Genomic DNA, 26,288 nt, shown 5'->3' with positions numbered 1-26,288 from the left:
TGTCAATGCGTGCCTGTTACTGAAAATTCTATTATTCTGTCTTTTAGTAGCATGTTTCGGGTACGGTATTGGAAAATGGCCCAAACCAAGTTTAATGCAATAGAAGCAGGAATGCATATTCTGTGATGGTTGATATAAAATTGTATTATCATTTTGTGCCCAGACTTGGCATGTACTGCAGACATCAAGTCTCAGAATAAAGTGGCCATCAAGAAGGGTGATGCACACATCTCCACCCCTGATCCCTCATTTATAACAACAATGGGGGCTGATGAACACCTTTAAAAGGTTCAGCATAAATATGCAACCCTGAAAAACCCTGCATTCTTACTGTCTTGCATTATACAGTCTTCGTGTAGTTGATCACCCTTGACAATATAGTAGAACATGTCAAAACAAATATGATTACATATTTATGTGACTAAATACATGATCTTCATACCATACATCATTGTCAGTTGTGTGTTATAAAAAACATTAATTTCATGATCTGTATTTTGACCCTCTTTGGTACAGCGCAAGTAACATATGCCTTTTGATTCTATTTGGCTTAATTTTCATTTGACATCTCCACCCCTCTTTCCACTCTTTGCTTTCATCAGACCAATGAATTGTAGGCCTGACTTATCTGCAAATTGGTGGTTTTCTTGCCAGGATACAACAAGTGGAACCCTCTGATCTTGGCTACTCGGGCTAGCCAAATGTTCTCTTATTCTAACATGTGGTATCCGGTAATAATGTCCCCATACATAATGTAGCCGGGAAAAGCGATTGGCGACATTATATATGGTGACATTATGTGTGGGCACGGGTTACGGGGATGTCCCCTGCTCCCCTTGTAAAAACATTCTTAAAAAAAAAAAAAAAAATCAGGGGTTGCGGGGGTGTCCCCCGCATGTTCAATGTCATACTCTCTGGAAAAAACAGCAACTTTTTTGTCCGGAGATATTTTTGCGGAGACATTATTACATGGAACCGCTGTCTAATGGTGCTGCCTACAGAGTTTCTTGCAAACACAAATTAGAGCATAAACAATAAAAATAGTCCGTCAATTGATGAAATCATTAATCTTAACTGTTATCCCATTAAGGACAGTGTATTCTGCCCAGTCTTTTGCGCATGTCTACACACGCTACATGTGCCGCATTTGTTAAATCCTTTGACAGTTTTTAACCATTCAGTGCCTTTGGGTTGTCATGACACCCATATCTAAAAATGACGGGCTCAATTTGTTCTTAATGGTTTGCTTTGGTAAACACAAACTTTGTTTTGTCTGCCAAAAAAGGTCATCGATCATTGTTCAAAAGCAAAAGGTGTCAATGTTTGCAGACCAGTTTATATAGGAAGTACGCATCCTGTGAGAACTTGGTGATTATGTCTATGCTGCTTGTTGGTTGTGGCTTTTTAACAACAGGATGTAACATGGTTGCTCTGTTAACTGTTTTACATTTCAAAGATGTTTTGTTAATGATCTCTCGTTCATATCCTCTCATATTTGGTAAAAATATAGTTCATTGCTGCAGTTGCGATGCGCTCTATTCCCCACCTGGTATGTTATTGACGGTAGATTTGCTATGGCAACTCCGAGCATGTAGAGTGGAGTTTCCAAAAAGTCTTGGTCTCAATCTTGCCACCTACTATGGCAATGTGGAGATCAAGAAAATCAATGTCTGTTGCGTCACAATGACCTGTCAGTGTAATACCAAAAGTATTGTCATTGGCATAGGAAATTAATCCTTCAAAATGTTACCTAGAGCCATGCCATGTAATTATGTAACGTTTCCATGTAATAATGCTCTCAGGAAAATCACTGTTGGTAAGTGCATGTGTTCCTTCAAAGTGGGCCATGAATAAGTTGGCTAGGGATGGTGCATACTTGGCTCCTATAGCCACCCCTTTTGTCTTAACATAGAATGTTTCATCAAACACAAAAGCATTATTAACAAGAGTAAATCTCAAGTACATCTTCAACTTTCTACATGCATGCAACAGGATGCTGAGAGATTACGGTTAGTATAGTCGACTGCTCCGATCACCAGCTCATGATTACTGCTTGTGTAGAAGGCTGTTGCATCAAAAGATGCTAAATAGTCGCCTTCGTGCCAGTGCATATCCGATAGAAATTGCAACACCTGAGTACTGTCTCTGATGTAAGATGGCCTTGTTAGTACATGCTCTTTAAGTGCATTTTCTATGTACTGTGAGATACCCTCGTGGCCCAACCTATTCCACTCATGATAGTTCAAAATGTCAAAATCCAGAGGGGCTTAAGAATTATTATCTTTCCTAATTTTTATAATCAAGAGGATCAGGATTTAGCCGATAAATGGGAAGATAATTTGGATCACAGTTCAAAAGTCATGATAGAACTCCTGGTAGAACATGCTAACGGGGAGCATACAAGGGTGACACAGCAAATGGAGAAACTGAAACTGGAGATTAAAGACATGACTAATGCAGAAGCTACCAAACAAAAGAACTATGTCAAAATGCATGATATTTTGTGAACCTATCAAGATGGACGACAGTGACTACTGAGAAGATAGGGTATATACCTTCAAGGCTAAATTTGATGACAATAGTAACAAATCAAGAGAAAGCACACCTAATGCTATGCCAGGCAGCTCCGATCCAGAATCTGAAGGGGAAAGTACTAACATTTCAGTAGATGACACTAACACTACTGATAAAGTTACAAAGGAAGAGGTTTTTTAGACCAAATCCACTGGTACAGAAAAGGTACACAAAGGAATACAAAACAAGATTTCAAAGTCCATTAGTGCAAAATATTACAACACAGAGCATCACATCGGGGGCAGGATGGCGGCTAGAGGAAGCGGAAGCTCAGACGAGGATACAGGACCCGCCGGCATATTAACCAGTTTGAATACCAGGAAACAACTGAAATGACCGACAATTTGTAGTGAACCTTTGAAGCAGATCTTTAACCGAGTCAGAACAGGCAGTATTGAATAAAGAACTGTCGTTTGCACCGAGTTCCAATACCAACTTTGTGGATTTTCAAATTGACATATACAAATTTGTAAGGAAATTTTACATTTTTTGTAACACAAGTGCTATCATTTGTTCCTAAACCATTACTTGGGAGACATTGAAAACACTAATCTTATGATATCTCTTCAAACAGACACATAAGGCAACGATTTGCCCTTTACCAGGGGAGTTGCTAGGTCTGGAAAAGACCCGGGGCTAACCTGATGTAGGAACTGTTGGGACTGGGGGCTAGCTAGTCTTTTGGCTGTAGCTCCTGAGATTCTATCCGGGGCTACAACCAAAAGATCAGGGGCTATAGCCCCCTTAGCCCCCCCCTAGCAACGCCCCTGCTCTTTACTAGGAGTGCAAGCCTGACACCTAAAACTAGACGAAATGAAAGCCAAATTGATAAATGAAAGTGTTATAGAGACATTCCATCAAGCTCTTATTCAGGATATTCGTTCACATTTAGACAAAAACATTGTTAAGAAGAAGAGTGTTACATTGTGAGTTGGATGATGTGGAACCTTATGTGTGGAATGTACGTCATGGTTCCACTAGATGCTTAGCTTGTTTACCTGTGATGGGGTTCCATTTTCTGTTGGTTAACAGTTGAGCTGTATGCTGGTTGAGTCCTTCTGGGCTCAGGGTCTGTGTTGACAATAAAGCATCTGTCATCCACTAAGAGTGTCCCTCATTTCCACACTGGCGACGAGGATGGGATTCCGCTGAGACGCCAACAGTCCTTCTCCTCCCGAGGCGCTGCTTCCAAAATGAAACATTACACCTCCAGAGTTCCACATCAGGCGCAGCAGCAGCCACGGATGACGAGCATAAATGCCCGTCCGTTGTATCTAGGGAAAATCCACTCTTAACGTGCTCCAAATTGCATATTGCAGGAACAAAGAATGCAGTGGTTGATTGTCTATCACGTCTTCCTAGCTCCTCTAGTGAAGCCATTGACGATAAGGTTAACGTGGAGGAGTGTACCATGATTGGCAGTGTAATTCCTGCGATTGATGAGGAGGAGTGGCACAGGGACAAAGGAAAGTGGCTGACAGTGAAGTGGACACAATGCCATGTGTCAGTACCCAGTGTGATATACTTGGGACCCTCCTTGGATGAAAGTGGTATTCATCCCAAGGAGGGTCGTGTAAAGGTGTTAAAGGAAGCACCTGCACCCGTTAAAAAGGAACAGCTTAGATCCTTCATGGGCCTGACGGAATACTATGCTCGTTTTATCGCTTCCTATGCTGAAAAGACTATTAACATGAGGCCGTTGCTTAAAAAGGGAACGCATTTTGATTGTTCGGGTAGTTGTCAAGCAGAATTTGAGAGGCTGAAGGAGGAGGTAGACCAAGCTCCATCATTAGCTTAATTTTCGCCTAAAAAGAAGACCGCATTGACTGTTGATGCTAGCTAAGTGGGCATTGGAGCATTATTAGAACAGTGGGATGAAGGAGGATATTGCCCTATTGTGTTTGCTTCAGGGGTATTGAGAGACGTAGAACAGAGGTATGCGGTAATTGAAAGAGAGGCACTAGCCACTGTTTGGGCTTCCAAACATTTCAGGACCTTTTTATGGGGGGTTCCATACATGTTAAGGACTGATCATAAGCCCTTGTACATGTCTTAACCACTAAGGGTTTGTCAAATGCGTCTTCTAGAATTTCTAGATTGATGGCGGATATGCAAGAATTCAATTTTAAGGTGGAATATATTCCAGGAACAAAGAATGCAGTGGCTGATTGTCTATCATGTCTTCCTAGCTCCTCTAGTGAAGCCAGTGACGATAAGGTTAACGTGGAGGAGTGTACCATGATTGCCAGTGTAATTCCTGCGATTGATAAGGAGTGGCACAGAGAAAGCGCCACTGATTTGGTTTTGACTAAAATTAGAGCTGTGCTTAAGAATGGCATTATAGACAAAGAGTTGAACAGTAGTTTTGGTCATGTATGGGAGGAACTGTCAGAAGGACCGTGGGGAGTATCAAGAGGTCAAAGGTTGGTGCCTCCCGTGTCCTTGAGGGGCAGGCTTGTTGAATTAGCTCATGAAGGACATTTGGGCAGGTCTTTGACTAAAAGAAGGTTGAGAGAATCCTATTGGTGGCCAAAAATGGACAGTGATGTGGAAGTGGAGGTAACAGAATGTGTAGCATGTGCCACAAGTGACAAAAGTAAAGTGCCTAAACCTCAACCTGTGCATCCAGTGTAGGTTCCTGATGTTGTGTGGACGAAAGTTGCAAACGACATCATGGGTCCCATGGACATTTTAGGTGGTGATTTTAGATTTATTGTGGTTCTCGTGGACTATACCTCGAGATGGGTCAAGGGAACGGTTTTGGAAACGGTCACGTCAGAGAAGGTTGTGGATTTTCTAAAGAAGGTGTTTGACAGAGAAGGTGTGCCGGCGAGTATTGTCACCGATAATGGGGTGCAATTTGTGTCAGGATATATGCAGGAATTTATGAAGAGCTTGGGGATATGGCATCATAAAACCGCTTTGTACAACCCTGCAGCTAATAGTCTAGTTGAAAGAATGAACAGGTTTGTTAAGCGTGCTATTCAATTAGCTGTAGCCAATGGTCTATGTTGGAGGAGCGTTTTATCAGAATCTCTCAGGGCTTACAGGTACATGCGATCCGCATTGACGGGATGTTCACCTTTAGAGTTGATGCGTGGCAGAAAGGCTGGTACAAAGTGGCTGGTGGTGCACATTCTGGAGTTAACATGCCAGAGGTACTGGAGCGAGTTCGTTCAAGGCAGGAGAAGGTTAGAAAACATTTTAGTTCTAGGAAACCCTTACCTGTATCGGTAGGAGACCGCGTGCAGGTGAGGAATCCCCGGTATGTAGCCAAGGGTACCTGTGTTTTCATTCAACCTCGTACTGTTGTTAAGGTGGGGCAAGGGTATGTGAAATTGGATGATGGATCCAGATGGGGTAAGAGGAGAGCTGTAGTGGTTGAGAAGGGGCATTCCATGAGGGGGCATACAGTGGACAGGCCTGGTAAAGAAAGCATGTCCGCTATGTTGGTGTGTGTGAGAGAGAGAGAAATAATGACGAGGTTGATGTAGGTTCCAAAACTTCCCCCTTGGCCAGAACAGTTTCTCTGGAGAGACAGTCCACTGAAGCACCAGTTGTTGTGGAAGGAGGAGTGGTGCCAACCTTGCCTGTAGGTGGGGGAAGATTGGTTGAGAAGGGATAGTAGTTACCCTGTGCGGGAAAGGAGGATGCCGTCTAAATTCAAGTATTATGTTTTGGGTGCCACTGTGAATTAATCACTCTGAGTGCTTGAATGTGTGAGTGTATGTGTGTGGGGCGGGTGCGTAGTGTATGAATGTGTGTGTATGTGGGTTTTGTTGTATTGGAGCCCTAGGGGAGGAGAAGTGTTACATTGTGAGTTGGATGATGTGGAACCTTATGTGTGGAATGTATGTCATGGCTCCACGAGATGCTTAGCTTGTTTACCTGTGATAGGGGTTCCATGTTCTGGTGGTTAACAGTTGAGCTGTATGCTGGTTGAGTCCTGCTGGGCTCAGGGGTTGTGTTGACAATAAAGCATCTGTCATCCACTACGAGTGTCCCTCATTTCCACAAAGAGGCCAAGAACTAATTTGAGCACAGACGAACTGAGATCATTGGACAAGCTAGTGGGGTACACTACTATAGTAATCAAGGAGGCAGATAAAGGGGGCTACATTGTTGATTTAAATACACAAGACTATATAGACCTGGTCAAGAAACATCTAGCCACACCAGGCTGTTACAGAAGCCTGGGCACTCGCCCAACGACGAACATTATTCAAGATCTACAGGCACTGATCCAAGAATGGCATGGCTTAGGGTATCGGACTGAGGAAGAGAAACGTTTTTTAAGCATTACAGAGCCAACCATGCCTACGTTATACTTTTTTCCCAAAATACACAAATCTTTTGCAACTCTTCCGAAGTCCGACCTATCATGAGTGGAATAGGTTGGGCCATGGAGGGTATCTCACAGTACATAGACAATGCACTTAAAGAACATGTAACACCAAGGCATACATTAGTTTTCAGAAATTGATTAGCAGAGTTTGCCAATTAAAATGATCTTGATTAGCAAACAAACCTATTTGATTAGCAATGTTATACTAATATTTTTAATGTCAGCAGAATTTATTTGTACACAAGACCGAAAATGGGCATCAATACAGCATTTCTGTGTACCGCAAAAGTAAGACATTAGTGAGATGAGTCCGGCATTGCAAATTCTTAAAATTCCGCTAGACCTGCAGGTTGAGTAACTAGGTTTACCTACTCGACCCAAAAGAAATGCACTCGATCCATAGCAATGGATGGCAACTAATGTAAATGCACTTTCTGTAAAATGGTGCGTGTCACTACAAACCCACTTTATGTTTGGCACTTTGCTGCCACCCAAAGACAAGCCATGCACATTGAATCTTTTATTTGACATTTACTGCAAAGTAAAAGTTTCAAACCTCCCCTGCAAATGGTGCTCCACCTTCATAAAATCTACTCCACTATGCGAGGGGGCAGGTAGACTTTGGGAGCCCCTGTATGAGTGTCTGTAAAACATAAAAGGTTAGCTGTATGAAAGGACATAAACAATGAATAGATATGATAAAAAAGGCTTTTAAAACAGGACTGCTCTCTGCCGCAAGTGCGAATATATAATTCAATCAAAATCGTAGAGCAAAGCAGGCTAAGGAGGCTAACTACAGTGTATGGTATTGCAGTAGATCCGTAGATGTACAGACTGGATGGAACTATTGATTACTACTTTGTGTAAACATCTATTTAACTTTGTCTGTTCATTATGCAAGAGTAAAGACAATAAGATATTAAGCAGAGTGGATTGTGTAGCAGGCAGAGGACTGGGAAACTAGGTGGAATATTGTAGTATGCTGCTATATGCTGGTTGCCGTAAAAAAAGAGTGCTGGTCTGACAATCAAATCGTGGGCAACCGCTAGTAATTTTCTTCAACTAGTTAGAATTTCCTTGCATCATTACATCATTGCATTACTAAATATATATCGTAATCCGGCTGGCGTATCAGACAATGCCTTCCTTCAAGCCTTAACTAATCTTCTTGATATGATATCTATGGCCTCCGACATCACAGCCACCATATTAGTAGGAGATCTTAATTTAGACTGCATAAATATAACTTCTAGGTCCAAGCAGTGAGAGGTTATAAGTTGGATGACTTTCATTTCTAATAAGAACTTTAGGATGGCGAATTGCTCACTTCCAGGTGATGTCCCGGCACAACACACTTGGAACAGAGGTTCCTCAGCTGATTATATCTACATAGATGAAAAATTGAATGTGTAACTGAATATACACAAGTGTTAACTCAGTTTAAGATTGCCATGATGCCTTCAGGTCCGTCAGACTTCAAACATACACATAGTTGTGACCAAGAACTAAGACCAAAGTGAGCCATTTATAGGCGTGAGAGGAAAACGATTCTTAGACTTCTGTATAACGACAGAGCCAGTGCCCTTAAGTCAGCTAAATGTAAATATTTAAACTGGATTCGGGCCCGAAAGGCTATAATGTTCCAAAGAGATAGTGAGTCTTTTCTCACATCCTTGGCTAATAAGAACATAGCTCAAATTTGGGCCATGTTAAACAACTGTGCCTATTACACGCAGCCCAGCACTCAGATGAATGGCGTGAGAGAACATAGTGGCTACAACATTTTTCTATGCTTTATGCCGACCGAAAATTTGATAAATATGCATATGTACAGTGATCCTCTCTCCCCTGGATACTGGATTTTTCCGAAGATATAATAGAAGAGCTTATAAGGAAATCCATGTATAAGTCACATCCCACTTAGTGGGCAAATATTCGGAACAATATGTTTCGACATATCTTATGTACTCGTGTCATTCCGGCATCTTGGTGCACATCTTTTACCCATATTTAGGAAGGGCGACCGCTCGTCACCACAAAACTACAGACCCAGCGTGTTGCTTGATGCACCCGGGAAGATCTTTGCTCGGCTGGTCCTTCGAGTTTAATGCCTGGACCCTGGTACATCAGCAACGCAACCTGAATCTGGTTTTGTAGCAAGCATGTGTACTGCAGTAAATTTACTATGCCTTAATGCAATTAAAGCTCAGGCTCACACAACTAGACAGCCGATATATTTTGCGTTCGTAGACCTTCATTCAGCATTCGATTCAGTTTCTCGAGTCATTCTTATGTCAAAATTGTTGTGAGCTGGTGCCCCCCGCCCCCTCATTGAGTGACATAATATATGCATTTCATTCTAATACATCCATCCAAATTCGACTCTCTATGGAAGGGCTGCTTTCTGCATCCATTCCCACTTCACGAGGGCTGAAGCAGGGGTGCATCCTTGCTTCAGCCCTCTTTAATTTCATTATACATAATGTCAAACAGGTCTTTGAGGATGTTGTCTCAGACTCCCATAAATTCAATGGCATTTTGATTAAAGCCCTATTGTATGCAGACGATCTCGAGCTCATTGCAAAAACTCCAATAGGTCTTCAGAAGTTATTAACCGCCTATGCCCAATATATTGCACAAAATGAGCTGACCATTAATACTAAAAAAGCTCAAATCGTAGCCTACTCGCCAACTAAATCGAGTAGAGGCAAATTGAATTGGTCCATTAATAACATCCAACTAGAAATTGTTCCTCGTTATGTATACTTGGGGATGGTCATTGAAGGCACGTCGCAACAGTGTGGCCACATGGATGCCATGGAGCAGAAGTTGGCCTCAGTCATATCGCAGACCAAAATCATATTGCACAAATATGGCAAATTTTCAATAGCACCTGCTTTGACATTTTGGAACCAAAAAGTGTCCCCTAGTCTCCTGAAACCTGTATGGGCTAGAAACCAGAGCAATCTTGCCCACTAAGTGCCTCAACAAATTGGAGGGTAAATTCTGGAGACAGTCTTCAAGTGCCACAATGTACTCCTGGTCCATGGCTGCAATATGAGCTGGGGCTCATTTCACTTATTGGCTGCCTACATATATTTGAAAGCCAATTGTATGCCGGCAGGCTTGAAGCCGGCCCACAAACGAAGGCACACATCAAAGGCACCATCCCTGTCTGGAGCCATACGTGCCGAGTGCCACAAACCCTGCGCCACCAACAACGCTATACACTGATGCACTCAGTTGCTGTCCGTTGATCATGGGGTAAGCTGACACCTTCACCTTCCTACCTGACGTGCCCCTGCCACACCACATCCCCACAGTGGCTCTGCAGCGTCAACCTCATCACCACCCCAGCTGTAATCTCTGCCCCCTCCCACGCCGTGCACGTTGCGAGTCCCGCAATTGTGCAATACTACTATACCCAAACATATACTACTATACCCAAACATCTGTTATACTAGACTCTGACAGTTACCACTGGCATAGCCCCCTCCAACATTGTGCCGCAACGCTGTACAACACGTGCCATACACGGTGGATGTTCCAACTTGATGCAGCTATGTGTTTAATAACGCGCCTCTGTAAAATTGGTCTGAGCCGCCCCCTATGTGCCTCCACCAAACTTCTACTGCCTCATGTCTGTTTTTGCTGTTTTTGCTTTCTTCGATCCTAATTTGCCATATATTATACTACCTGCTCTGCTAATCACCTGTACCTACTTTCCATGTGTTGTACCAAATGATATTGTTGTATTATGGGCATGCATTATGATCCTAGCTGCGTGGGGACTCCTGACTAGCTGTGTGCACTCTGCATTTCAGTCTTTGCCTTTACTTAGCAAATGTCTCAATTGCCTACCACATGTTTTAGAGATTGTTGAACTGTATTAGTGATTGCCTACCCTACTTAACCAGGTTTTAGAACGCTACTCTGCTATACTTTATGTACTTTCTGATTTAAACAGTGCCCAACAGTACTTACATATGCCATAGCACCTCTGAAAATGTACCCACGGAACCTTTTGAAAGGCCCCATTGCTTAGTTCTACGTGCTCCCATCACTCTCATGGTCGCGAACGGCCTCCTGCCACTGCTTTCCACTGCCTTCAGGACTAAGTCACGTTGTCTGTAATCCATCCACCTAGCCCACCTAGATGTTGTGCCCAACGGACTAGCCTCCCTCTACTGATACAACCCTTACACTCCTACACTAAACATGGCCAAGCATCACCCCAACCGGCCTCCCTGCTCAGTTTCTATTCCTCCTACCCCGTTCCTGCCAGCTCTCAGCACAGATGAGCGCCATGACTACCACTCCACAGCCACGCTACCTACTAACGCTACCCTCAGGCCCAAATCCACTGCCCAGATCACATCACGCACACCACCTGTGCACATAAGAAACACTAGATTAGGAGCCTGCACTAGACTAGGAGCCCGCACAACCACAGCACACACCAAGAATCACAAACACATGGTGAGTACACTCCTCCCACCAACATATGCAAACATTCCTACCACAAAGACCCAAGATCCTATCACCATACACCCTACCAACACTGCCAAACCTAAACCCAGTATAAATAAGCCCACCCAAATCCAACTTGCACTCATTAATGCTAGATCACTGCAAGCTCATGCCACAGAAATCCACGACTTAATATCCTACCCGGAGCTAGACGCACTAGCCATCACAGAAACATGGCTACATGAAGCATCTGGACCAGCCATATGTCAGTCCCGATCCCCCGGGTTATATAAACTATGTAAACCGTGTAGACGACCACTAAAGCCCTTGTTCTCACCTAAGCTCAAGGACAGCAAACTCCTGTGTAGGCAGACAGAAAGAAAGTGGCGTCAAAGTTACTCTCCCAACTCTAAAACCCTTTACAGGAATACACTAACTGCCTACCATAGTGAAGTGGTAAATGCCAAAAGAGCTTACTTTGCTCAAACTGTAGAGAGGCCATTAACAAACCTAAGGCCCTATTTGACCTAGTGCAATCTCTCTCTATGCCAAAATTAGCACAAGATGCAGTCCCTACTTCCCAGGAGCTCTGTGACTCCATTTCCACTTTCTTCCTCTCTAAAATAACCACCATTCGAGATAACATCATGACAGAGGCTGCAGCAATTGCTGACACCCCAGTCTTTCCGCTACCCCCCTCCACAGGAGGATGCTGGTCATCTTTCCCCCTTTTTCTAATACTGAAGTACGGTCTCCTATCCAAAAGCTTAAATCTGCTTCCCCTACAGACGCTATACCACTCGCCCTTCTGCAGGAGACCTCTGTGGACCTGATTAATCATATCATATCATGTCAGCAGTTAATAACTCCTTCACCACGGAAATGATCCCGAACTCACTTAAACACGCTTTAGTGATCCCCTTGCTTAAGAAGCCTTCTCTGGACCCTGAAGTGATGGCCAACTATCACCCTATTTCACTCCTGCCTTTCCTGAAGAAGGTTTTGGAGGCACTAGTATCTCTATTTACTCCTACGTCCCGTCCCCTTTCCTCCATACTTGTGGGACATCGCTCTGTCCTGTGGGACGGGACCGGAGCACTTTGTAAAAAGCATACACATTTTTTTTAAAAAATGTGTCCCTCCTCTCTTTCCTGCGCGGGGCCCGGCACGCGGCCGTAACCCCGCCCATCTTGGCTCCGCCCCCCCGCTTCGCCAATCAGTCCTTTTCTCTGCTCGATCGGGCCGCACTTGCATCCTCGGAAGATTTTCTTCCCTTTTGTCCTCTCTGGCTTTTGCTAGCGTTCGTTTAGTAGTCTGTCTATGTCTTTCAAATTAGACTTTCCAGATTGTTCATCGTGTCACCGTCGCTTCGCGAGGGCGGATCCCATCCTCTTTGTTTACAGTGTTTGGGTCTGGAACACCGTTGGGACTCCTGTTTTTACTGTGACTCCCTTTCGGTCCGAGCACTTCAACGTCGGTTGGAGCGGTGAGAGGAGGTGTTCCGACGAACTACTCCTTCGCATTTTCAGGCGTTCATCGACGAGAATAAGAAACGCCCGGTAAGTTCCTTACTTTTCAGAGCACCCCGGCCGGGGGATACCTTTCCGGGTTCCTCTCGGTCCAGGAGGGGCGTTGATCGCTCTGTCGCCGGGGTTCGCCCTGAGGTGTCCGTTGGGCCTAATAATTCTACCAGAGTTTTCTCTGAGGGTCTCCGTAAGGGGCCTGTGAACACCGGAGTACGCTCCGAGGCCCCTCCTGTGGGGGCTGTTTGTAGACCCAGTTCTCCAGCATGGGGTCTGGCATGGATTCGCATGCTCATGAATATTCCCCGTCGTCGGGCCGGGAATCCTCGGTATAGAAAAAAAAAATCAGTATCAGTTTCGTTTCTGATCTGTCTTTCTTAGTAGTAACCAATCACTGGTCTCTGGGTCATACTGCCCCCAGCCAATGACTGCCCTCTCCTTAAGCCCCGCCTCCGGCAGCCATCCTCAGATTTTTACTGCACGTTCAAGTGTTGGGAGTCCTCATGCTGTAGCTCTCGAGCTTTTGCTGCGTTTTCGCGCTTTTTCAGGAGATTGTTCTCATTTTTCGGTCAAATAGAGCCTCAAGCTCCACCGTTTCTACATCCGATCAACAGGGATCCGTTTCGGAGTTTTCTACGCCCCTCAAGGGTGAAGATTTCGTCGAGTTACGCTTTTGGAGGATTCCAGAAGTTCCGAGGACTACCCCAGACATGGCCCAGGAGAAAGGGAGCTCGACGCCCGGGAAGCTGTTCAGGACCTGCCCTGGATGCCAGCTTCAGAATGTTTTGAAGGAGGACGAGCATTCGTTATGCCTCTACTGTCTCCATGAGGACAAGACGCACAAGGAGAAGGACTGTGCGTTTTGTGGGAACATGTCGGAGCGGACCATGAAGGATCGCCACCTCCGTCTCGCCAACTGGCTGGAAGGGAAGAGCCCGTCAGGCGAGTAGAAGAAAAAGAAGTCCGAGCGGTCTTCTAAGTCCTGTGAGGGTGCCCCGGCGACGGGGGCCCAACAAAAGGCTAAGCACCGCGAGTCCGCGGGCACCGTCGCCCCCTGCTCGGGTGTCCCCGCCCGACGAGATTGGATCCTTTCATGCCATGATTTCCAGGGCATCCGAGCTTTTCCAGCTCTGCCCAGAAGAAAAGAAGAAAGAAGGGTTCCTATACCAACGGCGCGAGGCTAAAAGGAAGACGGTCCTCGCCGTACCGCTTCTTGATGACATGTGGGATGATGGGCTCACCCTCCTCAAGAACCCTGCCACGGCGCTGGCAAAGAGGGACCGGTACGAGAAGAAGTACCGGGTCCCCGACGCTGCCCCCTTGTGCCTTCGGGCACAACCTACCCCGGATTCGGTTGTCTCGGCGGCGGCAAAGAAGAAAGCTGGGGGGCATCAGCCTCGACATCAACCTCCCCGCCGGACGGCGAGGGCAGGAAGTTGGACACGATGGGACGACGGATCATCTCATCCGCAGCGACGACTATCAAGGCGGCCAACGCCCTGGCTATCGTAGCCCGCTACGACAGGGAGTTGTGGTTCAAAATCGCCCCTCTGTTAGACTTCCTTCCGGACGCCAAGTGGGCTGAGGCCCTTGAAATCCTACAGGAGGGGGAGATTGCTTCGGACCACGCCATCACGGTGGCAACGGACATCGCCGACACCGGTTTCCATCAGTTGGGCAACAGCGTTTGCTTAAGACGACGAGGATGGCTCAAGGCCACGGATTTCCGCCAGGACGTACAAACCAAGGTTTTGGACATGCCCTTAGACGGGAACAACCTGTTTGGGAAGGCGGTTGATGAGTCCCTTCAGGCCATCAAGACAGACACAGAGACTGCCCGGGCACTGGGAGTGCTCCAACAACGATTGCCGTCCTTTCGGAGCTCCGGAGGCAGACAAGGTGCCTCCAAGGGATCTGGCAGTGGCTCCTCCACTTACCACCAAGCGGCAAGATCTTTGTCCCAGGAAGCCTACAGGGGACGCAGGGACGCGGCAAGTCAGGTGGTGCCTGTCGTCGTCGACAAGGAGGTCAAGGAGGCAAGGCGGCCCCCAAACAAGATTGAACCAACCGTGGGATCGGGCCCCCGCCGAAGCACCCCGGTGGGAGGCCGGCTGGCGAGGTTCGTCAGCGTGTGGGAGTCCATCTCCACCGACCGTTGGGTGCTGGACGCCCTGGCCCAAGGGCACGCCCTCAAGTTTCAGAAGAAGTGCCCTTGCGTTCCACCCGTGGCCAGGAAGGAAAATCACGTCCCCCAACTACTGTTGGAAGTAAGGGCGATGCTCAAGAAGGGTGCCATCGAGCTCGTCCCAAAGAGGCTTCGGGGCTCCGGAGTTTACTCAAGGTACTTCCTCGTAAAAAAGAAGACAGAAAACAGGAGGATTTCTTCCATCCCTCAAGGGCAAGGTGGTGAGGATCTTCACCGACAACACCACCGCGATGTTCTACATCCGGAAGCAGGGCGGAACCAGGTCCCCGGCCCTATCCAAGGAAGCCCAGGATCTGTGGCATTGGGCCGTCGCCCAAGGGATGTTTCTGGTGCCTCTTCATCTGGTAGAAATAAAAAACATGATCGCCGACTCACTCAGCAGGGAGCTGCGCTCGTGCCACGAGTGGGAACTACGCCGGGATCAAGTGGATCGACTCTTCCGACGATGGGGCGAACCCCAAATCGATCTCTTCGCGACGACGACAAATTCCAAGTGCCGGAGGTTCGCCAGCAGGTTCCCCCAACCGAGGAGCATGGGCGATGCTTTCTCGTTCCCCTGGGACGGCCTATTTCTTTATGCGTTCCCTCCGCTGCCGTTGCTGCTCCAGCTCATCAACCAGCTCAAGAGGTCTCGGTGCAGGATGATCCTCGTCGCACCGGCGTGGCCGAGGCAGATCTGGTTCCCGGACCTTCTGGACTTGTCAACATCGCCACCAGTCAAGCTGCCGATGGACGCAGACCTTCTCTCCAGAGAAGGAGGTGCCATTCTTCACCACAACCCGGAGTCGCTGAATTTGCAGGCCTGGCTCCTGCAGCACTAGAGCTTGGAGGGTACGACATCCCGGCCGACTGCAGAGAGGTTCTTGCAAAGCCCAGGGCGTCCTCAACTCTCAAGTGCTACGGACATAAATGGAAGAGGTTCTCTGTCTGGTGCCGTGCACAGAAGATTAACCCTCTGGGTATTACGGCCCCTCAAGTACTGCCGTACCTACTGTCGCTGGCCAAAGCTGGACTGGCTCACGCCTCCATCAAAATGCATCTGGCTGCAATCTCCCGATATACCAGGACGACGGGACGGGCGTCCTTGTGGTCTCATCGCCTGGTGAAAGAATTCATGAAGGGACTATTCCGATCATTCCCGCCGGTGAAGGCTCCGGCCCCGGCGTGGGAGCTTAATGTGGTGCTGACCAAGCTCATGGGGGCCCCATTCGAGCCTATGCATTCGGCGCCTTTGAAGTTCCTGTCGTGGAAGACGGCTTTCCTCGTGGCCATCACCTCCGCACAACGAGTGGGAGAGATCCAGGCCCCATCTTGCAAACCTCCATACTTGACTTTTCATAACACGAGGGTGGTGCTGAGGACACACCCATCCTTTATGCCCAAGGTGCCGTCGGACTTCCACCTCAACGAGCCCTTGGTGTTGCCAGTTTTCTTCCCATCGCCTTCGTCGCCGGCTGAGAAGACTTTGCACTCGCTGGATGTAGCTAGAGCGCTGAAGTTCTACGTGGACCGCACAAACAGTTTGCGGAAGACGTCACAACTGTTTGTGAACTTTGGGACTGTGGATCAAGGGAAGGCTCTCTTGAAGACTTCCATTTCCAGATGGCTCTCCGGCTGCATCATGCACTGTCACCGGTTGGCAAACCGACAGCTTCCCGGCCGTCCGAGAGCCCATTCGACCAGAGCGATCGCTGCTACCACGGCGTTCCTGTCTGGTGTGCCCCTGCTGGACATCTGCAGGGCTGCGACGTGGAGGTTGACGCACACCATCACAAGATTGTACTGCGTCGATCGGGACTCCAGGGAGGAGTCCAAGGTCGGCCAAGCAGTGCTGCGCAACCTGTTATGCCTAAGGTGCGCCTGGTGAGGAGGTAAGAGTTGCTTAATGTTGAGTTGTTGTATTGCTTAATGTTGAGCCTGTTGCCACCTCCCGTGGTTGTGCATGTGTGTACTGCTATGTATTCTCTTATTCATGAGCATGTGAATCCATGCCAGACCCCATGCTGAAGTTACTCACCTGTAACTGTTGTTCTCCAGCATGGGTCTGGCATGGATTCACATGCGAACCCTCCCGCCTACCCCTCTGCGGCTCTTCACTTGGTCATACTGCCACTTTACGTGCTACCAAATGAGGATGGCTGCCGGAGGCGGGGCTTAGGGAGAGGGCAGTCATTGGCTGGGGGCAGTATGACTCAGAGACCAGTGATTGGTTACTACTAAGAGAGACAGATCAGAAACGAAACTGATACTGATTTTTTTTTTTTTCTATACCGAGGATTCCTGGCCTGACGACGGGGAATATTCATGAGCATGTGAATCCATGCCAGACCCATGCTGGAGAACAAAAGTTACAGGTAAGTAACTTGTTCCTTCTACTGAATCGTGGGGTACCGGAGCTCGCTCTGAGGCCCCTCTGTCGGCTTCCCTCAAAAACAAGACCGGGGTGCGCCCCGAGGCCTTGGCTGGGCTGGTTGTTACCGAACTGATGTTCGAGGCCCGTGCAGATAAGGCTGTTACCGGGCCTGGGTCCGAGGTCCCTCGTTCAGAGGCTAAAGCTACCAACAGTTCTGAGGCTTTGTCGGTGAAAGCAGTTGCTCACCGTTCCCGCTCTTGTGGTGATACCAGATCTGTTGAGGGAGCAAAGAAGCAAAGTTCTTCTTTTACCGGCAGTGCCGAGGTCCTTCCTTCGAAGGCTAATTTGGCGGTTGGTATGTCACAAAAACATTCCAGGCCTCAAAGTACCAGCTTGGCCGAGGTTCCTTATGTTAAGGCTAAGATTAAGACCCCTGATCCATTGACGGGGACCCCTGCCTCACTTCCTCACATGCCGCAGTTCCCCTCAGATGAGGACAAAATGGTGCCTGTTCCCGCCACAACCACGGCGGCCATTTTAGGTGCTACCCCTACAACTACGCCATCGGCCTCTGGTGTAGGGCTCGGTCCCTTGGGTGAACCTAAGGTCCCTTGTGCGCATCCTTACTGGCCGGTTTATGTTTGGAACACCCGGATGCCTCTTCCGCACAATGTTTCGTTGCCCACGGGGGCGGCTCCTTTGATTTATGTGGATACGTCGGTGGAGGGGCCGGTGTGGCACCCTTCCCCGTTACGTCCCTGGATTTGTCCACCTCATGAGAGGCCTCCTCAGGTTCCAAAACAATCTCCTGAGGACGCCTTTTTCGGTACATTTGAAGCGCTTATGCGCACCGACCCTATGTGGGAATATTTCAAAGGGCTTTTCAAGGAGATCTGTCCACCTGCGCCTCCGGCTCCACCCGTTACTCCGGTGGTTCTGCCGGCGCCTCCCTTGCCCGTGGTGCCTCCCCCGGCTCTTCCGCCTGTGCTTCCATTGTCCCCAGTGGACAAGGCAGTGCCTGACACGGCTCAGCAGGATCCTGACCTGTCAGATGACCCTCCAGGCGATCAGGACAACGAGGACCTTCCCCGCTCTATCAGAGTCTTTCATGACCGGGTACTGGATATGATGAATTTCTTAGATGTTCCGGTGCCCGAGGCACCCGCTCCGAAGGAGGGCGTGCTTTCTGGAGCGTTCACCCTGTCTCCCTTGGAGCGTATCGGCCTGTTCCTGCAGAAAGACGTTCTGGCCGAGGTCTGAAGAGTCTGGGAAAAGCCACACTCGGGACTTTTTGTCAATAAGAAGATTGTCGCGAGGTACAGGCTGCATTCTTTGGAAGAGGTGGCCCTGTCATCTTGTACGCCTCCCTCCTCCACAGTGGTGGCTGCGGCTACGTTGCAATCCAGACCTGCAGCATCCTCTTCCACGACGGCTACTCAGGTCTTGGGAAAGGAGGACAAGCTCCTGGACTCCCTAGGGAGGAAAATCTTTGCCAGCTCAGCCTTGCAGCTCAGGCAGGCCAACGCTAAGTTGATATTGGCGGGAGCTAACATGCGGATGTGGAAAGGTCTGTCGGAGTTTGAGGAGCACATCCCGGTCGAGAAGTTGGAAGACTTCAAAGGAGGCCTTTCCGATGCCAGGGTCTTGGCCCAGGATCTCCTGGAGGCTGCAGCTCATCACGTAGACTCCTCGTCTCGGGGCCTGATGCTTGGGGTTGATACCTCAAGGCAGGCGTGGCTGCATGTCACTAAATTTTCTAAGGAAGTGCAAGACAAGGTGTTGGACCTTCCATTCGATGGTAAGGAGCTTTTTCATTCTACTATTGATGTAGAGCTCACCAAGACCAAGGATAGCACTCAGACGGCTAAATCATTGTCTGTTCTGGTCAAAGCTCCTTTCAAATCCTAGAGACCGTTGTCGCAAAGTCGACTCTCCTCTAGTATTAGGGGCTTCCTCGACCGCAAATCTCGCAGAGTGGATACTCCTGCGAGGAATAACCGCCGTAGACAACAACGCATGCAGTTTTTCTCCCGCTCCTCAGCCTCCTCATCAGGTTCAGGTGGCACCGCCACCGATAAACCTGCCAAATGAGGGTTTTCCGCGCTCGCACGAGACCCCAGTGGGAGGACGCTTTGTGTCTCATTGGGAGGCCTGGCAGACCATCACAGAAGACAGATGGGTCTTGTCAGTCGCTCGAGCGGGCTTCCGCTTACCTTTACCCCCTAGCCCACCCCTCAACCCTCCTTTTCAGCTGTAGGGCTCACCCTCCCTCAAGGCCGAAGTTCAGAAACTTCTGGACCTCAGAGCTGTGTAACCCGTTCCCCTTGGGGAGCGAGGGGAGGGCTTCTACTCCCGGCTGTTTACAGTGCCCAAACCCAACCAGGCTGGCCTGCGCACCATCCTATACCTTTCCCAGTTCAATCTTTTCCTACCCCAAGATAAATTCAAGATTATCACGCCCAGCCAGATATGCTCCTCCTTACAGATGGGCGATTGGCTCAGCGTTGTGGATCTTCAGGAAGCGTATATGCATATCCTGATTTGGAATCCACACAGGAGATATCTCTGCTTCTCTTTGGGAGAGGAGCACTTCCAGTTTCGGGTGCTTCCTTTTGGCCTCAGCTCGGCAGCGCGTGTCTTCACGAAGATGTCGGTGATTGCGGCCTATCTTCGTCTCCAGGATATCCATGTGTGTCCTTATTTGGACGACTGTCTCTTACGCAGCCCTTGTCCGCGGGCAACCTCCAGTCTCTCCTTCAGCTCCTGTTCTATCTTGGGCTGTCAATGAACTGGTGGAAATCCTCCATGACGGTCTCACAGGACTTGATCTTCCTGGGTTTTCGTTGGAACACGATCGACTGCAGAGTGTATCTGACCGAGGACAGAATGGCGGATCTGTTAGCCACGTGTCAGATGTTTGCACAGTCGGAGAGCATGTCGGCCTGGTGGTTCCAGAGGCTTCTGGGTCTCATGGCCTCGTGTGTACTGGCTCTTCCTCGTCTCAAAATGAGACGGACCCAGATGGCTCTTCGGAGTTCATGGCGTCAGGCAGTGGATCCGGATTCCATGCGGATAATGATTCCGGATTCCATGAGAGTGGACCTGGATTGGTGGTCATCTCTCAGCAATCTGTCTGGGGGCGTGGGGTTTCAGGACCCGGTCCCCATGGTGACGATCACAACGGACTCCTCCCTTCTAGGGTGGGGTGCGACGTTAGATCTTCTTCAGGTTTCGGACCTCTGGTCGCCTCAGGACAAGCTTCTGCACATAAATCATTTGGAGCCTCTGGCGATCTTCCTAGCGCTCAGGGCGTTCAGACCGATCATTGTCAGCAAGGTGGTCCGCAAAAGAACGGACAATGTGGTGTCAATGTATTACATAAACAAGCAAGGGGGAACAAAGTCTCCCCCCCTCGTGGACCTGTCCGTCCAGATTTGGGAGTGGGCCGTGCTTCATGGTGTCTGGCTGCTTGCAGTGCACATCCCGGGCCAGCTGAATGTCACATCGGATGCCCTCAGCCGGCGGACAGTGGTCAGCTATGAGTGGGAATTGAAGGCAGAGGTCCTCTCATGGATTTTCTCGCTTTGGGGCACACCGGAGGTGGACCTCTTCGCTACGGCGGTGAACAAAAAGCTGCCTCAGTATGCCTCCAGAGGGGGGCTGGGAGCTTCCTCTCTGGGGGATGCTCTCGAGATTCCATGGCACAACATGAGAGCTTACGCCTTCCCGCCTCTTCCTCTAGTTCACTGTGCAATTTGGAAGTTGAAGAACTCGGCAAACTGTTCCCTTCTACTCGTAGCCCCGTGGTGGCCAGCCAGGTTTTGGTTCTCAGAACTTCAACACCTGTCGGTGTATCCGCCGATCAGGTTACCAGTAACTCCCGATCTTCTTCACCGAGGGGAACAACAGATGTGGCACCCCTCCGCACAATCGCTCAGCTTGGCGGCTTGGTGCCTGAGTTCAAGTCTTTAGAGCATCTGAGTTTGTCTGCGGATAACATGCGCATTATCCAGGCAGCCAGGAAACCCTTGACAAGATCTTAATACAAGAGTAAATGGCTCAGGTTCTGTCATTGGTGTTTGGAGAAGAAGTTGGATCCAAGGGTGGCCACGATTGACACAGTGCTGTCCTTGTCCTCCCTAGCAGAGTCAGGGGTTCATGTCCTGTCATGCAGGACTTATCTCTCAGCGGTTTCCGCTTACCTTTCTACAGACCTGTGTTCTTATTCTCTAACTAACCCAGAGGTAAAGAGGCATTTTGCTGGCTTGACACGCCTCTACCCTCCGGTTCGTAATCCGCACCCGCCATGGGACCTGAATGTAGTCCTGATGACGCTGTGCTATAAACCCTTTGAACCAATGGCTACGGTGGACCTCAAGTACTTGTCTTGGAAAGTGTCCTTTCTGGTCGCCGTTACGCCAGCAAAGAGAGTGAGTGAGCTCCAGGCATTGTCGGTGGAGCATCCTTTCTTGGTCTTTCACAAGGACAAGGTAGTCCTTCGGACAGACCCGGCTTCTCTACTGAAGGTGGTGACCGAATTCCATCTGAATCAGTCGATCTCCCTTCTGGTCTTTTTTCCGAACCCTTCCTCAGAGGCTGCAAGGGTTCTACACTGTCTTGATGTCCGAAGAGCTCTTAAATTCTACCTGGACAGGACTTCCAAGCTTAGGAGTTCTTCTCAACTTTTTGTGACCTTCGGTAACCCTCAGGGCAAGCCGACGTCTAAGGCAACTATTTCTAGGGGGATCGCTGCCTGCATCACAGAGTCTTTCACCGTCCAAGGGCTGAAACCTCCTAAGGGTATCCATGCACACCTGGTGTGGGGCAAGGCAGCCGCGGTTGCTTTTCAGAAATATGTCCCCTGGGAGTCCATCGCTAGGGCAGCTACTTGGGCCTCCCCATCTGCTTTCTGTAAACATTACTGTCTCGACATGAGCTCAAGAGCTGACGCTCAGTTTGGTCAGGCTGTGCTGAAGAACCTGTTTCAGTAAGGGGTATTTCCATCCACCCGTAGTTCCTGTAAGGAATGCTTGGGAATCTCCCACAAGTATGGAGGAAAGGGGATGGGACGTAGGAGTATTACCAGGTTACTCACGTAGTGACCACCTTACTCCTAGTCCATAGTCCCCTTTCCTCCATACGCCCGCCCACCCGCCGTCCTCTCTAATAAGGTTCCTCTGTTATTGCTAATGGGTCTTTGACCTGGCGATAGAAAAGGACTGATGGGCGATGCGTGGGGAGAGCTAAGGTGGGCGGGGTTAAGGCCGCGTGCCGGGCCCCGCGCAGTAAAGAGAGAAGGGACACATTTTTTTTTTAAAATGTGGATGCTTTTTACAAAGTGCTCCGGTCCTGTCCCACAGGACAGAGAGATGTCCCACAAGTATGGAGGATAAGGGGACTATGGACTTGGAGTAAGGTGGTCACTACGGTTAGTAACCTGGTAATTCTGGAATCTACACAATTTCTTGACTCTTTTCAAACCGGCTTCTGGCCTGGCAGAGGTACCGAATCCGTTCTTAACTCAGTGATGGATGACCTTATGCGTCTTGTTGATCAGGGTGGTGTCGGAGAAGGCCTGCTCTTAGACCTGTCGGCTGCGTTCGTCACAGTCGATCATGCTCTTCTAATCTCCCGGCTCTCTGAAGCCGGAATTTCTGGCCAAGTCCTCAAATGGTTTATAGCTTTTCTCACTAATCGCTCTGTCAGTTTCGCTTCCTCCTTTTTGCTCTGCCCCTGTCTCTCTCTCTTGTGGTGTTCCTCCGGGCTCGTGCTTTTCAATATCTACATAAGATATTTACTGTTTCTTATTGAATCTCATGGGTTCTGCTTCTATTCATATGCCGATGATACCCAGATACTGGTCCGTCTCGACCTAACAAAACCTGAAACAGCCTATAGGCTAAAAGTGTCTGGAGGAACTGGGTCTATGGATGATGCTGAACTGGCTCAAGCTTAACGGCACAAAAACTGAAGTCCTGGTTGTGGGTACTTCCACCCCTCATGTGTTCTGGACGGCTGATTTTTGGCCCCCGTCACTGGGCCCCTTCCTATACCCGTCCCATCAGTTAGGAACCTGGGAGTGCGTTTCTCGGCCACTCTGACCATGGACGAGCAGGTCGGAGCAGTTTGCAAATCAAGTCATTTTAAACTCCGGGTTCTCCGCAAAGTTCTCCCTTTTATCCCTTCTGCCAGTCAGGCTCTGGTTGTGGGAGCCCTGGTCCTTAGCATCCTGGCCTACTGCAACTCACTCTACCTGGCTTAACCTGCCTACCTGATTGGTTGGCTGCAGCTGCTTCAAAACGCTGCAGCCCGGTCCATCCTCCGTCCACCCTTTGGAACCCATATGACACCCTTACTGAGACAACTTCATTGGCTCCCTGTTGCTCAGCGCATCCTGTTTAAGTCCTATGTGTATAGTACATCAAGCTTTTCATGGATCTGGAGCAGAATATCTGCAAATAAAATTCACTCCCTACCAACCCATCCGCACCCTTTGCTCTCTAACCACCCGGCGGGTGGTTGTACCTCGGTTCAAGCTGGCCCGTAAGGAGGGCCGTGCTTTCAGTCGCTGCTGCGAGAACGTGGAATGACCTTTCCATTCCTTCACGTGACATTTCTAATCACCTCGCCTTTCGTCGAGTATTAAAAACCCTGCTTTTCTAGCTGCACTCCGTTCTGCCTTGCCTCCTCAGCGCCAAGATGCCTCCGGGTGTACGTGCGCTTTAGAAGTTCCGATAACATAACATACATCATCCTCCGCCAATATTACACACAAAGGCGGGAGTGGCCCTGATAGTCAAAGAAACACTTATGGCTAGACAAATTAAATCCACAACATCTGAGAACTTTGACGCCCTATCGTTAAAGATCTCCTTCTCACCCAACAACACTATGACAATGCACCTCATCTACCGGCCTCCAGGCCCGCTTCTGGACTTCCAAGCCAACCTTCTACACCTCATAGGTAACAACCTGAAACCAAATACTAGAGCCATACTCCTTGGAGATTTTAAACTTGGATTCAAGGACACAAAAGACAAACACAGTAAAGCCTTTGCTAAAGCTCTCAGGACCTACAATTCATCCCGAAAGTTGACTCTGCCACTCACACTAAAGGTCGCATACTAGACTGGTTAGTCGACCAAAACTGCAGGGTAGATATCAGTTCTAACACCCCACAACCGTGGACCGACCACCATCACATCCATTTCTACGTCCCAACAAATGCAGCATCCATACAAAACCTTCCCATGCCAGCTGCCCTAGCCAGATCTAAAAAACTACTCACAAAAGAAAGAATTCTCCCACTCCTAGAAATCTCAGCATTAGCATCTCCCCTCTCAAGTAACCCTAAAGAACTGATCGATCTCCACAATACTACTATTAAAGAGGTGATCGACACAATCGCCCCATTAGAGAATAAAAAAGCTAAAAGACTCTTTCATGCTAATTCATCATTCAACCAAGACTTACACGACCTAAAATACTCAAAAGACACGCTCTTAACAAATGGCAATCCTGCCCCTCTGCTCCCATATGGGACTCCTACCTAGCTATTGCTAAACAATATAAAAATGCCATAGCTAAAACCAAAGCTGCTGCCTACATCGCTAGAATCAACAATGCCCAATCCCACTCCAAAGAAATATTTGCCATCTTCAATGAGCTTGTCATACCTCCCACGTCCAAACATCAAACGGTTAAGGACAAGGAATGGTGTAATGACATCCAGAAGGCTATGCTGGACAAAATTGACCTACTCCAAAAAAAAAAATCACAGTTAATTTGGACAACTTGCCTAAGACCTCTGACACAACATGGACTGCTCCCAATCCTAAGCCACCCAACCAGCATGACAGCAATCCACCTCTGCCATTTACCTTTAGAAAGGTAACTATTCCTGAGGTTCTAATCATTATGAAGCAAATAAAACCCTCACTATGCAAAGGCCACATCTGTCCAGCAAACATGATCCAAGACTGCGCTGAGTCTCTGGCACCGTTCATCACAACTTTTATTAACGCTTGATTTGCCTCTGGCTAAGTACCCTCCTCTCTTAAGGAAGCATGGGTTCGCCCACTGCTAAAAAAAGCCCACCCTAGACCCAGACTCTCCTAACAACTAGAGGCCGATTACAACTATGCCATTTTTGATGGAAATCGTGGATAAGGCTGCTTATCTACAGATACAAGCCGGTTTATAGTGAGTTTTTCGACAGCCATAGCTTCTAAACACCAAAGTTTCGACACCAAAGCATTGAGAAAAAAAATGTGAATGCATTTTTTTTATTTTAATGTGGGGGGGGGGGGTTCCCCCCCAAGCCCCTGTTTTTTTAAAACACTTTTTTCAACAAACTAAACAAAACGAAACCCTTTACATTTAAAAACAAGGCATTCGAAAAAAGAAATTCTAAACTTTGTATTCGAAACTTTGGTATGTAGAAACTTTCATTTCACAAAAATGAGTGGATACCATACAAGCCTACCTAGAATTACACAACATTCTAGGAAAGAGACAGTCCCGTTTTTGTCCGCGGCATGGCACTGAGTCTGCTTTGCTCGACTTAAAAAACCAACTCCTAAGAAATATGGACAAGGGCAAATATGCCATCCTCTTACTTCTCGACCTGTCGGCTGAGTTCGACCTAGTCGACCATAAAATCCTAAATACACACCTCACTAACACGGCTCACTTCTCCACTGAGGCCACTACATGGATTACATCCTTCTTGGAGGACAGTGTGATGCTGGAAATGCATCAGAAGGACAGGGCCTCCGTATCCTTGTCCTTTACTGTTTCTTATTGTGTGTTCTGTCG

The 26,288-nt window shown here is 48.3% G+C and overlaps 2 protein-coding genes across 3 annotated transcripts in view; both read left to right on the top strand.

Annotated features, from left to right (window-relative positions):
- The window catches only part of TDRD15 (tudor domain containing 15), a 492,834-nt gene that overhangs the window by 121,221 nt on the left and 345,325 nt on the right, over nucleotides 1-26,288 (top strand). The window lies entirely within an intron of this gene.
- On the top strand, nucleotides 3,986-4,372 carry LOC138452823 (uncharacterized). Its single transcript, XM_069605167.1, has one exon. It carries the CDS (start codon nucleotides 3,986-3,988, stop codon nucleotides 4,370-4,372), a length of 387 nt encoding a protein of 128 aa, XP_069461268.1.

Source organism: Ambystoma mexicanum, chromosome 4p, assembly GCF_040938575.1.
Source record: "Ambystoma mexicanum isolate Mex_15411 chromosome 4p, UKY_AmexF1_1, whole genome shotgun sequence".
In the NCBI taxonomy this organism is placed as follows: domain Eukaryota; kingdom Metazoa; phylum Chordata; class Amphibia; order Caudata; family Ambystomatidae; genus Ambystoma; species Ambystoma mexicanum.
The sequence above is the reverse complement of the archived record's forward strand: the minus strand, read 5'-3'. Positions and strand labels throughout refer to the sequence as shown.